The 15,622-nt window shown below is 42.4% G+C and overlaps 1 protein-coding gene across 4 annotated transcripts in view; it reads left to right on the top strand.

The window, feature by feature from the left end:
• Positions 1-15,293, top strand: part of LOC137423493 (extracellular calcium-sensing receptor-like) — a 65,981-nt gene extending 50,688 nt beyond the window's left edge. For 2 of the 4 annotated variants that reach the window (XM_068110729.2, XM_068110726.2), the window contains 2 exons: positions 11,440-11,563; positions 11,769-15,293. In XM_068110729.2, the coding sequence (XP_067966830.2) occupies positions 11,440-11,563; positions 11,769-12,202 (558 nt within the window). In that variant the 3' untranslated portion in view covers positions 12,203-15,293. The remainder of the gene's footprint in view (positions 1-11,439; positions 11,564-11,768) is intronic. The other 2 variants (XM_068110727.2, XM_078774153.1) reach the window with 2 other exon arrangements.
• Positions 15,294-15,622: the final 329 nt, after the last annotated feature.

Raw genomic sequence — 15,622 nt, 5'->3', positions numbered from 1 at the left:
TCCATGTACTATTATTGTTGTCGTTTAAGGGAGATAGAGATTACTATTTTCAAAAGGTAAAAAAGTTAATGTTTTAAATGAAACCAGAACCGGACGACGACGAAGAGGAGGAGGAGGAAAAAAAGGCGGAGCGAGTGAGTCGGACAAGAAGCCTAGCTGCTTCGAGGTCTGGAGCGAACAATTGACGAACGAGGGTCAAGAGTGAACTTTGGGTTTCCCGGGAAAGGGATTCCTGCGACAGAGTTGTCATCGCTGTGACAGATAAACCTGCGTGACAGGTTTTGCGGTTGATTCCGGAGAGAATCATGAGAGTGCCGTTACGCCACGAGAACGGGCCGTCGGCCATTTTTACCTCGCGCAGGACTTGCGCTTCACTCAAGGTTTTTCATCTTGCTTCAACCATTTTCACCACATTCAGACATTAATCTGGTGTGTGTGTGTAACGTGGCTTTTGAGTGGGAAATCTACGGTTCGCCGATTTGGAGCCGTGGAACCTCCATACCCGAGGGTGTGATTTCCCGGTCGCCTTGAGGGCGCCTTTGCGCAGCTTTGGCAGCGGGACTGTGACTGTCATCCGAACGGGATTCTGGTCTCGATACGACATCGTTCTGACGATCGCTGGAGCGGATCGACTTTGGCTTGATGCCAGAATAGAGACATTGGGGAATGTTCTTCTTTTCGCTCACTTGGAGCACAGTGAATTATATTGTACGAACCTATAGGAAATATATATTGGTTATACAATTGATTACTATTGTTGTTGTACTGTTATTCTTGTGTGATCTTAATACAATACTGGTTGGTTGGTAACAATTGGTGTGGTTTCACCATTGCTCTTTGACATACAGAATAACACATCTTTCTGCCGTGACTCCTCTCGGGGCCCGGAGGTACACCGTGACCGGGGTTTGGGGAGGAGCACGTAACAGAAATTGGGGGCTCGTCCAGGATAGAATTCCCTAACATTCCCAAACTTCCCAAATTTGGAATTTTTCTAACATTCCCAAATTTTTCAAAAAAAAAAAAATTACAATTTTTTGTGTGAAGGTTAACAGGTGTTAACTGATAGTCACCATAGTGTTTGACCCAGAAAAGTTTGCGGCGTCCCCTAATGAGGCACAGTTCCAAGCGTTAAAAAGATCGGAACTCTTGATATTGGCCAAATATTTTAACTTGGAGGTCCGAGTTAATATGAAGAAAGCAGAGATGCAGACATTGGTGGTAGAATCTCTGGTGGGACAAGGAACATGGAAAGAGGTAGCCTTGGATTGGTTACCCGAGGAAAAAGAAAATGTGGAGCTCCGGAAAATGGAGATGCAATTGCAGAGCCAGAAAAGGTTAAAAGCAGCGGAAAGGAGAGCTAAAAAAGAACACGAGGAGAGAAGAGCAGAGGAAAGGAGAGCTGAAAAGGAACTCGAGGAAAGAAAAGCGGAACAGGAACGAGAACTCGAGGAGAGAAGAGCAGAGGAAAGGAGAGCTGAAGAAGAAAGAAGAGCAGAGGAAAGAGCAGAGGAAAGGAGAGCCGAAAGGGAGTTAAAGGAATGTGACATGGAGTATCAGAAGGAACTTAAACTCAAGGAGCTGGAATTAATGGGAGAACGGAGAGAAGTAGTATCCATGCCGGTTAGTTCAACAACTAGTCAGAACACTTGGGATGTTGGTAGGCATGTGAGGCTGGTTCCACCCTTCAATGAAAAGGAGGTAGCCAAGTTTTTTTTACACTTTGAGAAAGTGGCTCAAATGCTAAAATGGCCTGTGGGGACCTGGACTATGTTAGTGCAAAGTGTTTTGGTGCGTAAAGCTCAAGATATCTATTCGGCTTTACCGATTGACCAATGTGCAGATTATGAGATAGTGAAGAAAACAATTCTCAAAGCCTATGAATTGGTCCCTGAAGCTTACCGGCAAAAATTCAGGAATGCCAGGAAGAGGAAGAGTGAGACCCATGTGGAGTTTGCCAGAATGAAGGAAACCATGTTTGATAGGTGGTGTGACTCGAAGGAGATTGGGAAAGACTTAAACCTGTTACGACAATTTATCTTGGTGGAGGAATTCAAACAGTGTGTCCACGCGGACATTAAAGTACATCTGGATGAAAAGAAAATACCAGAGTTGTATGAGGCAGCAACCGTGGCAGATGACTATGCCTTGACACACAGGATGGGGTTCCACAAACCTAACTTCCTACCTAGAGTTAGCCAGGGGAGTTATGGTAAATCAGGGGCGGAGAACAAATATTCATGGAGGCGGCCGAGAGATGACTATGGGGACAAATCTGATACCACGAATTTTAGGGATCAGAAGACTACAGTTCCAAGACAGACTTATCTTCCGGGGGGCCCGAGGCAGACCACGAGTTTTTCCTCCGGGCCTACTTGCGCCTTTTGCAAGAAACCTGGGCATTTGATGTCCCAATGTTACGCCCTGAAAAGGAAAAATCAGGAGCGGAGTCAGACTAGTACAACTCCGAATGCATTGGCCAATGCGAGAAATCGTCCTTGGAGGACAGTGCCTTGTGAAGGTTCCCATGCCAAAGTTACGGCATCACAGAACGACCTTGTTCAAGAGGGTTACAAACCTTTTATCTCAGAGGGGTTTGTGTCACTGGATGGAGACTTAACGAACCAGAGACCTGTTAGGGTATTGAGGGACACAGGAGCACATCAATCTTTGATGCTTGAGGGCATTTTGCCATTGTCAGAGAAGACGGCAACTGGTGTTAGTGTTCTTTTACAGGGGGTTGGTGGCTGTGTTAAAGCTCCACTTCATGCCATCCATTTGAAGTCTGATTTGGTGTCAGGACCGGTCACCGTAGGTTTACAAGCCACTCTTCCTGTAGAGGGCATCTCTTTCATTATCGGGAATGATTTGGCCAGTGGTCGAGTTTCGGGTAATCCAATGTTGGTGGAAAAGCCCAGTATGGAAAATAACACCGCACAGTTAGGGCAGGACCCTGGTGTTGGGCTAGCGGCTAGGGTGCCGGCTTAGGATCCTAGGATCCTGGGTTCGAATCCCGGTCGATCGCTGAATTAACGCCAGGGGGGTTGACTCAGCCTGTCATCCTTCCGAGGTCGGCTAATTGAGTACCAGTTCACTGGTAATTCCCTGTTTGTCGTTAAAGGCGGCAAAAAGGGTTGGCGTCAGGAAGGGCATCCGGCCGTAAAACATTGCTTCAAAAAGGGGACCAAAAAACAACAACAACCATGGTTCCCGAAAAAGGCCAACCCCCGCTTTGCGGGGAAAAATGGCCTCTAAAGGTGGTTTTTTTTTTTTTTTTTTAAAGTTAGGGCAGGAGATTCCGGGTATCTTTCCGTCCTGTGCAGTGACACGTGCTATGGGTAGGAAGCGCTCTGAAGAGAAGGAGAAGGTACTGACGTCACGCTTTGCACAGTCACTTCTTGTCGAGTACCCTGAAACTAAGTGTCAGCACACACAAGTCATGGATGGAGGCAATGTTGGCAAGCTCTTTGTAGGTGGACTGAACTTTGACACAAGTGAAGATGTTCTGGACTCTATCTTTGGCAAATATGGACCACTCTTGGAAGTGCTGCTGATAAAAGACAGGGAGACGCAAAAGTCGAGAGGGTTTGGCTTTGTCACGTTTGAAAACACAAAGGACGCCAAAGATGCAGAAAAGGATTTGAATGGCAAGGATTTGGATGGCCGGACCATAACAGTAGAGAAGGCAGGCCATGGGCGTCGAGGGGGCTACAGAGGAGGAAAACGTGGAGGTAGTTTCAGGGGTGGCTATGACTCCTGGGGTGGGAGTAGTAGTTTTGGTGGCGGCCGCAGTCGTGATTACTACGGAGGCTCCCAGCAGCAGCAGCGCAGTTTTGGCAACTCTCGACGGGATGACTATTACGGTGGTAGCCGAGATGGGGACCGCTACTCACGTGACTACAGCACCCGACTCTACAACCGTGATTATGATTTTTATGATCAAGAGAAGAGTTGGAAGCACTGAGTGCTCAGGAGCACCCGAGCCAAGATTCCTACACGGATTAACCCGTGAACTCCACGTTCCCAAATGCGTCCATGCAGTGAATACTACAAGGTCTCACCACCCAACCACCATGAAACCTGGCTCTCAGCTCGGCCTCCTTCAAAAAGTGCTATAGATTTGCTTTGCTTTGGATTCACTGATCACAACCTCTTAACCTTCATTCAAAAAATGAAAAATAAAAATCAGAGGTTGATGAGATGGAGTTTGGCTTTGCAGGAATTCAACTTGGAAATTGAGCATGTAAAGGGCAGGGACAATGTCGTTGCTGGTGCTTTGTCCAGAGTGAACTAACTTTGGAAATTTTTGTAGGTTGTTTGAAGTTTTGTTGCTTTATTTTGGGGAATATTAATTATTGTGACTCACGTGAATTGATCATTTGGGTGTGAGTTTTACTTTTGTTTGTTAAAAGAGTTTTTGCCTGCAAAGAAAGTTTTCACTATGTTCAAACTTTCTTTCTTGAGGGGGGGAAGTGTTACGGATTCGTCATTTCTGTTGTTGTGGTTTTCATCCACTGTAAACATTTTAAAATCCATGTACTATTATTGCTGTCATTTAAGGGAGATAGAGATTACTATTTTCAAAAGGTAAAAAAGTTAATGTTTTAAATGAAACCGGAACCGGACGACGACGAAGAGGAAGAGGAGGAAAAACAGGCGGAGCGAGTGAGTCGGACAAGAAGCCTAGCTGCTTCGAGGTCTGGAGCGAACGATTGGCGAACGAGGGTCACGAGTGAACTTTGGGTTTCCTGGGAAAGGGATTCCTGCGATAGAGTTGTCATTGCTGTGACAGATAAACCTGCGTGACAGGTTTTGCGGTTGATTCCGGAGAGAATCATCAGAGTGCCGTTACGCCATGAGAACGGGCCATCGGCCATTTTTACCTCGCGCAGGACTTGCGCTTCGCTCAAGGTTTTTCATCTCGCTTCAACCATTTTCACCACATTCGGACGTTAATCTGGTGTGCATGTGTAACGTGGCTTTTGAGTGGGAAATCTGCGGTTCGCCGATTTGGAGCCGTGGAACCTCCATACCCGAGAGTGTGATTTCCCGGTCGCCTTGAGGGCGCCTTTGTGCAGCTTTGGCAGCGGGACTGTGACTGTCATCCGAACAGGATTCTGGTCTCGATACGACATCGTTCTGACGATCGCTGGAGCGGATCGACTTTGGCTTGATGCTGGAATAGAGACATTGGGGAATGTTCTTCTTTTTGCTCACTTGGAGCACAGTGGGTTATATTGTACGAAACTGATGGTACCATCATAGGAAATATATATTGGTTGTACGTACAATTGATTACTGTTGTTGTTGTACTGTTATTCTTGTGTGATCTTAATACAATACTGGTTGGTTGGTAACAATTGGTGTGGTTTCACCATTGATCTTTGACATACAGAATAATACATCTTTCTGCCGTGACTCCTCTCGGGGCTCGGAGGTACACCGTGACCAGGGTTTGGGGAGGAGCACATAACAGTCAGTATAAACCAGAAACCAGACAGATTCTGTGGTGTTTGTTCTCGAGCTGGTTAATTGATGTTCCAAGATGTCCCACAGACTTTGCCATCAGATTTGAACAATGAATAATTGGAGGCATTTGCTCTACCTTTGCTCTACTTGTATTCTGTGTTAATCTGATCGATGAATTACAATTATCAGCCTCTCAAGGGTTCTCCATATTTGTTGGTTCATGTGAGTAACTGGAGTATTGTGTTAAAAACGACAATTGTTCACATCAAAATTCTTATTCCATCTGTCCTTGTATGCATCTTTGGTGTGAAGCATCCGACAATCACTGTGTGCAAACATAAAGATGTCTTTATTACCCTCGCCAGGGGAGAGGGTATTGCATTTGGTCCATTTTTGTCTGTCTGTCTGTTTGTTTGTCCACACAGAACAAACTTGCCACTTACGAGTATGCTTTTCTCTGCAACCGGCGGTCCGAATTGCCAATAAATTTTCACCATAGGAGCTCATTCTCCTGTAGAATATTTAATGATAATTATGATGTCATTGATCACGTGATATGGGCACCATCTTGAAAATGCCGAAAAACATTGCACCTCTATCTCCACAACCGGTCCACGGAAAAAATCGAAACATGGCTCATTGTCAAGCTGTACGCCCCATGGGGAACAACAAATATTGATGATGATGTCATTGGTGCCTTCATTATGGCATCATAATTGGACAAGTAGAACGCTTGATCTGATAAGTTTGAAATTTATTCGGCATGATATACACAAAAATTGTATCAAAATAAAGACCAATTACTGTACTGTCATCCCAAGATGGAAGCAGGACATTAACAATATACTGAACAGCAATAGAACGACACTTCATAAAAAGAGTTCCTGAACATTTCCCATAGAAATATCAATGCATTTAGTTTTGATATCTCGTTATTTACATTAGTCTGTATCTAAATTTAATCATAACTACTGACAGTGGTGCACACGTGGATAAAAACAGGTCACCAAAACGCAGGCCAAAAAACGACCATGGTACAAAGTCGTGCATGATTCCCATGGAAATCAAAATGCACGTGCGTCTCCTTGTGACTTTCCCTATAAAAGGCACCCCAAAACGTGTGTTCATCATTCGTGTTTCGATGCCAGCACCATGCCCAGACCTACGAGGGTTCAGAGAGACCAGGCTATTGGAAGATTGCATGCTGGACAGACTGCACGAATGGTTGCCAATGCTTTCCATGTCAACGTGAGAACCATCTACAGGTTACAGGAACGATACCAGGCCACCAACAGCACCGATGACCGCCCACGCAGTGGCAGACCGAGGGTAACAACACCGCGACGGGATCGACAGATTGTGCGTCATCACATCCAAGATCGCTTTACCAGAGCTACAGAAACTGCAAGACAAACAGTTGGAACCCACCAGAGACACATTAGTGGTGATACAGTCCGTCGACGTTTGAAGAACAGGGATGTCCGTTGTCACAGGCCGTATCGTGGCCCCATTCTTTCAGCTCGACACTGCCGTGACCGACTACAGTGGGCCACACAGCATCAAAATTGGCGTTACCAGCAGCGGGGAACCATTCTTTTCTCAGACGAAAGCCGATACTGTGTTTCCACGGCAGATGGCAGAGTGAGAGTTTGGCGTAGACGTGGGGAACGCTACTCAGATGACTGTGTGATGGAAAGAGACTCGTGGGGTGGTCCAAACATCATGGTATGGGGTGCTCTTGCTCTCAATCACAAAATCGGTCCTTTGGTGTTCCAGAATATTGGTCCAAGAAGAGGCAATGGTGTCACAGCTGCTCGCTACATCGATCAAGTCCTCAGACCTCACGTTGTGCCACATTTTGGACGTCACAGAAATCATGTCTTCCAGCAGGACAACGCCCGTGCCCACACTGCCAGAGCAACAAGGGACTTCCTGCAACAGAATGGCATCCAAACCATGCACTGGCCTGCGCTCAGCCCCGCTTTAAACCCGATAGAGCACTTGTGGGACGAGGTTCAAAGAAGACTGAATGACGTTCGACCAAGGCCGACAACTGCAGCTCAACTCAGTCAGGCGTTTCTCAGAGTGTGGGCCCAAGTGACAAATGTCTTCATCAACCGATTAATCCACTCCATGTACAAACGATGTATGGCTGTCATCAACGCTCACGGGGGTCACACAAGATACTGATTTTGACCTCCCTTGTTCTCACCTGGTCTTGTGTTTTTCTTATTCAGAACATTTCACATTATTGTTTGAACTGTGGTGACCATACCTGTAATGTTTCATGTTGATCCTAAATCTCAATTCGTGTTGATCATGACTTGAAAATAAAGACTCCAAAATATTGATCCTGACTGACGTTTCTTTTGCTGTTCAGTATACATATGCACACATGCACACCTGCATACACACACACACATACATATTATATATATATATATATATATATATATATATATATATATATATATATATATATATATATATATATATATATATATATATATATATATATATATATATATATATATATATATATATATATATATAACCAGGATTATAACTAACTAATTGACATATGTGGGAAAATTACACACCCAGACCAGGAATCGAACCCAGAGGAACGCCAGAGGAGCTGGGTTAGGTTCCTGGCATGGGTTGTAATTTTCCCACATATGTCAATAATGTATGTATGTATTGTTATGTCGGTGGGGTAGAGATACTTTAGACCAGGTAGATTTGTGTAGGTAACATGCTCCGACTCCTGTGAAGAAGAAGAACCACCACCATGTAATAAGTAGAGGACCTGTTTAGCCCGGATGTCGGATTAAGGTGTATCTTCGTGCCCATTACGAGGAATGGGGCGTGTTACCTAGTTATAGGGATTATGTTAACTACTTCCCTGTTCGTCGTTCCCTATGTGATTGATCCTTTGTCCCTTATGGCACCGCAATAGACACAAGTGAGAATGGCAATTAAACCACACTAAATAATAAAACCAACCGGAAGCCAGTTCTGAGCACTGCCGATGGGTTGGCAACCAGCTACACCAAGACTAAGCTACATCACCAAGAAGGCCGAAGACATGCCCCGATGAGCAGTGATTGGCCAGAGCGGAACAGGAAGGCACTCACTGATTGGTGGAGAGCTGGACAATGTAGTGGTGGCCTGCGGGGATTGGTGGAGAGGGACAGATGCCGTCATGAGACAGTCAATAAAAGAACTGTCTGACTGGCATTTTCACTCTTGCTCCATGGTTGTTCTTGCACTCTGGTCTTCTTCTGCTGTTCTCCTGATCATCTTGTGCCTGCTCGCGTTCTGGATGATGGTGGACGGCTGTGCGCTGACGATTCTCCTCCCTTGTGTTCACGTTCGGGACCTCGCGAGCGATTGCACATGGACTAGGGCGGCTTGACTGGAACACCATGAGGCCGGGGTGAGCAAGACGCCTGGCGAGGCCTAGCAGCACGCGAGCGAGGCGAACTGAGGCCTACTTCCCACCAAGGCATGAACCGCGTCTGGATTCGCGCACAGGAACGGGGGCCTGAGACGGGTCTTGACGAGGTGCCGGGACAGCCAATTGAGCAAAGTGCATGATAACCCCACATATTTATTTTCATTTACTCTTCCCTTCGTCTGTGTTTAAGTCTGGTGTGGGGGACGTCTCATTTAGGAATCTAGTTTACCGTCGCGTTTCTTGTTATCGGCATTCCGTTTTAATAAACCTGTTTATTTTTGTACATTTTAAATCTTTTTTTTCGTTTGAGTTATTTTCTTTGCAGGCTTTTGGGACTGCCGGCGGACAACAGGTAAGACCCTTCGTGTTCCCCTCCCCTTTCTTCCTCCGGCGCATATATAAAATCTGTATTTGATCAGTCGCCTCAGAGTTAAAAGCTTGCTTTGGCTCTCCGTGATCCCTGTGGTGTTCACCTTGGGAAACACGAGACTGTATGTATATATTTATGTTCAATCCAATATGACAGCTGAACCATAAATAAATATGTATGTATATATTTATGTTCAATCCAATATGACAGCTGAACCATAAATAAGTATGTATGTACAGTGCATTCAGAAAGTATTCAGACCCCTTCACTTTTTTCACATTTTGTTATGTTGCAGCCTTATGCTGAAATCGTTTAAATTCATTTTTTCCCTCATCAATCTACACTCAATACCCCATAATGACAAAGAGAAAACAGGATTTTAGAAAGTTTTGCAAATTTATTAAAAATAAAAAACTGAAATATCACATTGACATAAGTATTCAGACCCTTTGCTATGACACTTGAAATTTAGCTCAGGTGCCTCCCATTTCTCTTGATCCTCTTTGAGATGTTTCTACACCTTGATTGGAGTCCACCTATGGTAAATTCAATTGATTGGACATGATTTGGACAGGCACACACCTGTCTATATAAGGTCTCACAGCTGACAATGCATATCAGAGCAAAAACCAAGCCATGAGGTCGAAGGAACTGCCTGCAGAGCTCAGAGACAGGATTGTGTCGAGGCACAGATCTGGGGAAGCCTACAAAAAAAATTCTGCTGCATTGAAGGTTCCCAAGAGCACAGTGGCCTCCATAATTCTTAAATGGAGGAAGTTTGGAACAACCAGGACTCTTCCTAGAGCTGGCCGCCTGGCCAAACTGAGCAATTAGGGGAAGAAGAGCCTTGGTAAGAGAGGTGACCAAGAACCCGATGGTCGCTCTGGCTGAGCTCCAGAGATCCTGTGTGGAGATGGGAGAAACTTCCAGAAGGACAACCAAAACTGCAACACTCCACCGATCTGGGCTTTATGGCAGAGTGGCCAGACGGAAGCCTCTCCTCAGTGAAAGACACATGAAAGCCCGCTTGGAGTTTGCAAAAAAGCACCTAAAGGACTCTCAGATTGAGAAACAAGATTCTGTGGGCTTTCATGTGTCTTTCACTGAGGAGAGGCTTCCGTCTGGCCACTCTGCCATAAAGCCCAGATCGGTGGAGTGTTGCAGTTTTGGTTGTCCTTCTGGAAGTTTCTCCCATCTCCACACAGGTTCTCGGTAGCTCAGCCAGAGCGACCATCGGGTTCTTGGTCACCTCTCTTACCAAGGCTCTTCTTCCCCCAATTGCTCAGTTTGGCCGGGTGGCCAGCTCTAGGAAGAGTCCTGGTTGTTCCAAACTTCCTCCATTTAAGAATTATGGAGGCCACTGTGCTCTTGGGAGCCTTCAATGCAGCAGAGATTTTTTTTGTAGGCTTCCCCAGATCTGTGCCTCGACACAATCCTGTCTCTGAGCTCTGCAGGCAGTTCCTTCGACCTCATGGCTTGGTTTTTGCTCTGATATGCATTGTCAGCTGTGAGACCTTGTATAGACAGGTGTGTGCCTTTCCAAATCATGTCCAATCAATTGAATTTTCCACAGGTGGACTCCAATCAAGGTGTAGAAACATCTCGAAGATGATCAAGAGAAATGTGAGGCACCTGAGCGAAATTTCAAGTGTCATAGCAAAGGGTCTGAATACTTATGTAAATGTGATATTTCAGTTTTTTATTTTAAATAAATTTGCAAAACTTTCTAAAATCCTGTTTTCTCTTTGTCATTATGGGGTGTTGAGTGTAGATTGATGAGGGAAAAAATGAATTTGAACGATTTCAGTATAAGGCTGCAACATAACAAAATGTAAAAAACGTGAAGGGGTCTGAATACTTTCTGAATGCACTGTATGTATGTATGTCTGTATGTATGTATGGGGCCGGGGTGAGCTATTAGCTATGTATGTATACATACATATTTATTTATGGTTCAGCTGTCATATTGGATTGAACATAAATCGACTTCGTCAATAATCCACATAAACACAGCAGCTAATAAACACCACACAAACACGTCCTAGCGAGGGTCTGCCATCTCTGATTACTCTTTCTTGTTCACGGTATTGCTTCTCCATGCTTCTGTCTAAACTCTTTCCTCTTTGGTCTGACACCATAGATACCTCGCTCCATCTGCAGCAAACCCTGCATGCCAGGAACCAGAATCGTCTCGTTACGAAGCCAACCTTCCTGTTGCTTTGAGTGTGTTCCGTGCACATCGGGTGAAGTCTCAAACATCACAGGTGAGTAGCTACATCCAGTGCACAAAACTCCTACACTTCCTCTGTTGGATGGGTGCACACAATATTATGAGAATTGAAAAAAAAAAAACCCCCAATTGGAAATCTTGTTTTCCTAATGGTGAGATTTTGTAATTTGCATATTAAGAAACTGTTTCTGTTTGACTTCACCCACTTAGTTGTCTTCCAAACTATTTTGGTGCTCCAGACTCTCAGAAATGCTATCCATGTCCAGAAGGCTTATGGTCCAATGACAAACAGGACACCTGCATTCCCATGCATCAGGAGTTCCTGTCCTTTACTGAGCCTTTGGCAATCATCATGCTCACATTTGCCCTAATGGGAATGCTGATGACCATGGCTTTCATAGGCCTGCTTTATTGGACCCACTTGCGGCGTGATGTGTGGATGGGAAATCCTGCATTGAGTGGCACCCTTCTAGTCTTGCTTGCTTCCTGCTTTGTCATCACGATCCTATATGTGGGGAAACCGACAGACGCAATCTGCTTGGTGCGGGAACCACTGACGATTGCTTTCCTCGCCTTGTTTCTGGCCTGCCTGCTTGCTCTAGTTACGACTCAGGGTGAGATAACCGTATGTCAAGGGCATTTACATCGCACATCTGTCGTTGTCTTCATGTGATTGAACAAAGAGGTTGTGAAGTGTTCTATACTACTGGGGTTTCATTGGAATTATCGATAACATGTGCTCCCAGTTACAAACAGCTGTGATCAAATAAATGAGAGTTAATGGCTACATCTGCCATCTTTGATTGCCAAAGAATTTATACCTTGATAGCTTGTCCAGTGCGTAGCACGAGACTGGGTTTTGCAATCACTTCTGTGTGTCTGTCTGTGTATGTCTGTCTGTCTCTGTCTGTCTCTGTCTGTGTGCCTATGTGTGTGTGTGTGTGTGTGTGTGTGTGTGTGTGTGTGTGTGTGTGTGTGTGCGTGCGTGTGTGTGTGTGTGTGTCTATGTGTATATGTGTCTGTCTGGGCCGTAACGTTTTTACAATTTGAGCTATTGTCATAAAATTTTTACCCAAGCTTTATTATGATAATTATCGTGAAGACAAATTAATAATTTTGTCAAAAGGTCAAAAGGTTGAAGGTCAGAATCACCTAAAATCATCAATTTTCATCCAATTGACCTGAAATTTGAATTTATCATATGAGTTTTTTTCATAAAATTTCAACAAAGCTTTATTATGAGAATAGGGAGAAGGCAAATTCATAATTTGGTTTAAAGGTCAAAGGTCATCATCATATAGATTCGTTTGTACGTTTGTAATTTTCACTCTATTGACCTGAAATTTAAAGAATTTGCATATCGGGTTACTGAATTGGTTCACTAATCAAAAGGTAGGAGTCTATTGTTTTGTTTTGTTTTAGATCAAAAGGTCAAAGGTCAAGGTTGCATAAAATCTTATTTTCATCCAATTGACCTGAAATTTTAAGAATTTGCATATTGGGTCACATAATCGGTTCACAAAACAAAAAAAAAGCTCAAAAGGTCAAGACTGCATAACATTATCAATTTCCATTTTGAGTTTTTTAAAAACTGTTTTAGTTATTTTTGAGCATCAAAAGGTCAAGGCTGCGTAACATTATCAATTTCCATTTTGTGTTTTTTAAAAACCGTTTTAGTTATTTTTGAGCATCAAAAGGTCAAGGCTGCGTAACATTATCAATTTCCATTTTGTGTTTTTTTAAAACTGTTTTAGTTATTTTTGAGCATCAGTCAAGGCTGCGTAACATTATCAATTTCCATTTTGTGTTCTTTAAAACTGTTTTAGTTATTTTGAGCATCAAAAGGTCAAGGCTGCATAACATTATCAATTTCCATTTTGTGTTTTTTTAAACTGTTTTAGTTATTTTGAGCATCAAAAGGTCAAGGCTGCATAACATCATCAATTTCCATTTTGTGTTTTTTTAAACTGTTTTAGTTATTTTGAGCATCAAAAGGTCAAGGCTGCGTAACATTATCAATTTCCATTTTTTTTTTAAACTGTTTTAGTTATTTTTGAGCATCAAAAGGTCAAGGCTGCGTAACATTATCAATTTCCATTTTGTGTTTAAAAAAAAACTGTTTTAGTTATTTTTGAGCATCAAAAGGTCAAGGCTGCATAACATTATCAATTTCCATTTTGTGTTTTTTTTAACTGTTTTAGTTATTTTGAGCATCAAAAGGTCAAGGCTGCATAACATCATCAATTTCCATTTTGTGTTTTTTAAAACTGTTTTAGTTATTTTGAGCATCAAAAGGTCAAGGCTGCATAACATCATCAATTTCTATTTTGTGTTTTTTAAAAACTGTTTTAGTTATTTTGACCATCAAAAGGTCAAGGCTGCGTAACATTATCAATTTCCATTTTGTGTTTTTAAAAAACTTTTAGTTATTTTGAGCATCAAAAGGTCAAGGCTGCGTAACATCATCAATTTCCATTTTGTGTTTTTTAAAACTGTTTTAGTTATTTTTCACCATCAAAAGGTCAATGCTGCATAACATCATCAATTTCCATTTTGTGTTTTTTAAAACTGTTTTAGTTATTTTGACCATCCAAAGGTCAAGGCTGCGTAACATCATCAATTTCCATTTTGTGTTTTTTTTAATTGTTTTAGTTATTTTGACCATCAAAAGGTCAAGGCTGCATAACATCATCAATTTCCATTTTGTGTTTTTTTAAAATTGTTTTAGTTATTTTGACCATCAAAAGGTCAAGGCTGCATAACATCATCAATTTCCATATTGTGTTTTTTTTAAACTTTTAGTTATTTTGACCATCAAAAGGTCAAGGCTGCATAACATCATCAATTTCCATTTTGTGTTTCTTAAAAAACTGTTTTAGTTATTTTGAGCATCAAAAGGTCAAGGCTGCATAACATCATCAATTTCCATTTTGTGTTTTAAAAAACTTTTCGTTATTTTGAGCATCAAAAGGTCAAGGCTGCATAACATCATCAATTTCCATTTTGTGTTTTTTAAAACTTTTAGTTATTTTGAGCATTAAAAGGTCAAGGCTGCATAACATCATCAATTTCCATTTTGTGTGTTTTTAAAATTGTTTTAGTTATTTTGAGCATTAAAAGGTCAAGGCTGCATAACATCATCAATTTCATTTTGTGTTTTTTTAAAACTTTGTTATTTTGAGCATCAAAAGGTCAAGGCTGCATAATATCATCAATTTCCATATTGTGTTTTTTTTTAACTTTTAGTTATTTTGACCATCAAAAGGTCAAGGCTGCATAACCATCAATTTCCATATTGTGTTTTTTTAAACTGTTTTAGTTATTTTGAGCATCAAAAGGTCAAGGCTACATAACATCATCCATTTCCATTTTTTGTTTTTTAAAACTGTTTTAGTTCTTTTGAGCATCAAAAGGTCAAGGCTGCATAACATCATCAATTTCCATTTTGTGTTTAAAAAAAAACTGTTTTAGTTCTTTTGAGCATGCGGAAGAAAAATAAGACGTCTGAATACAAACGGACGTGGACAGGCTTTGCATTTTCAGATGCTTTCTAGTTATTATTTGATATGTTTACTCACTTTTCCATTGTTTTAATATAACCCCTGAAAACTATGTTACACTCTTCGCCATAAAAACAGAACACTTTAATGTTGTTGAAAGGACTTAGTTTTCCGACATCATGGGACACAGATGAGGTACAAACCTCTGACAGAGATAAATGCTGAATAATCAAATGTCCAATTTAATGTGACCCAATCACTCAATGCTGCGTTGTTGTGAATGTTTTTGCAATGGGATCCAATGTAGAAGTAACAGTCTTAATATCAGGTATGCCCACCTCTAGCAGCAATCACTGCATCACCATCATCACATCGACTGTGTGGGCATTTGAACCTGAGCCTGGGGAATGGAATTCCACACCCGACTCAGCTCCTGTTCCAGCTCATCGAGGGTCTTTCACTGGCTTAGCCAGCTTCGAGTGCATTGATCAATGATATCCCAGAGATGTTCAAATGGATTTAAATCTGGCAATATGGCAGGCAGGGAGTCATAATATTAACATTGTCATTGACAAGAATGTTTCTTGTTCAAA

This window comes from Myxine glutinosa, chromosome 3, assembly GCF_964187855.1.
Source record: "Myxine glutinosa chromosome 3, kmMyxGlut1.1, whole genome shotgun sequence".
Classification (NCBI taxonomy): Eukaryota; Metazoa; Chordata; class Myxini; order Myxiniformes; family Myxinidae; genus Myxine; species Myxine glutinosa.
Note: the sequence above shows the minus strand (reverse complement) of the source record. Positions and strands in the feature narration are given on the sequence as shown.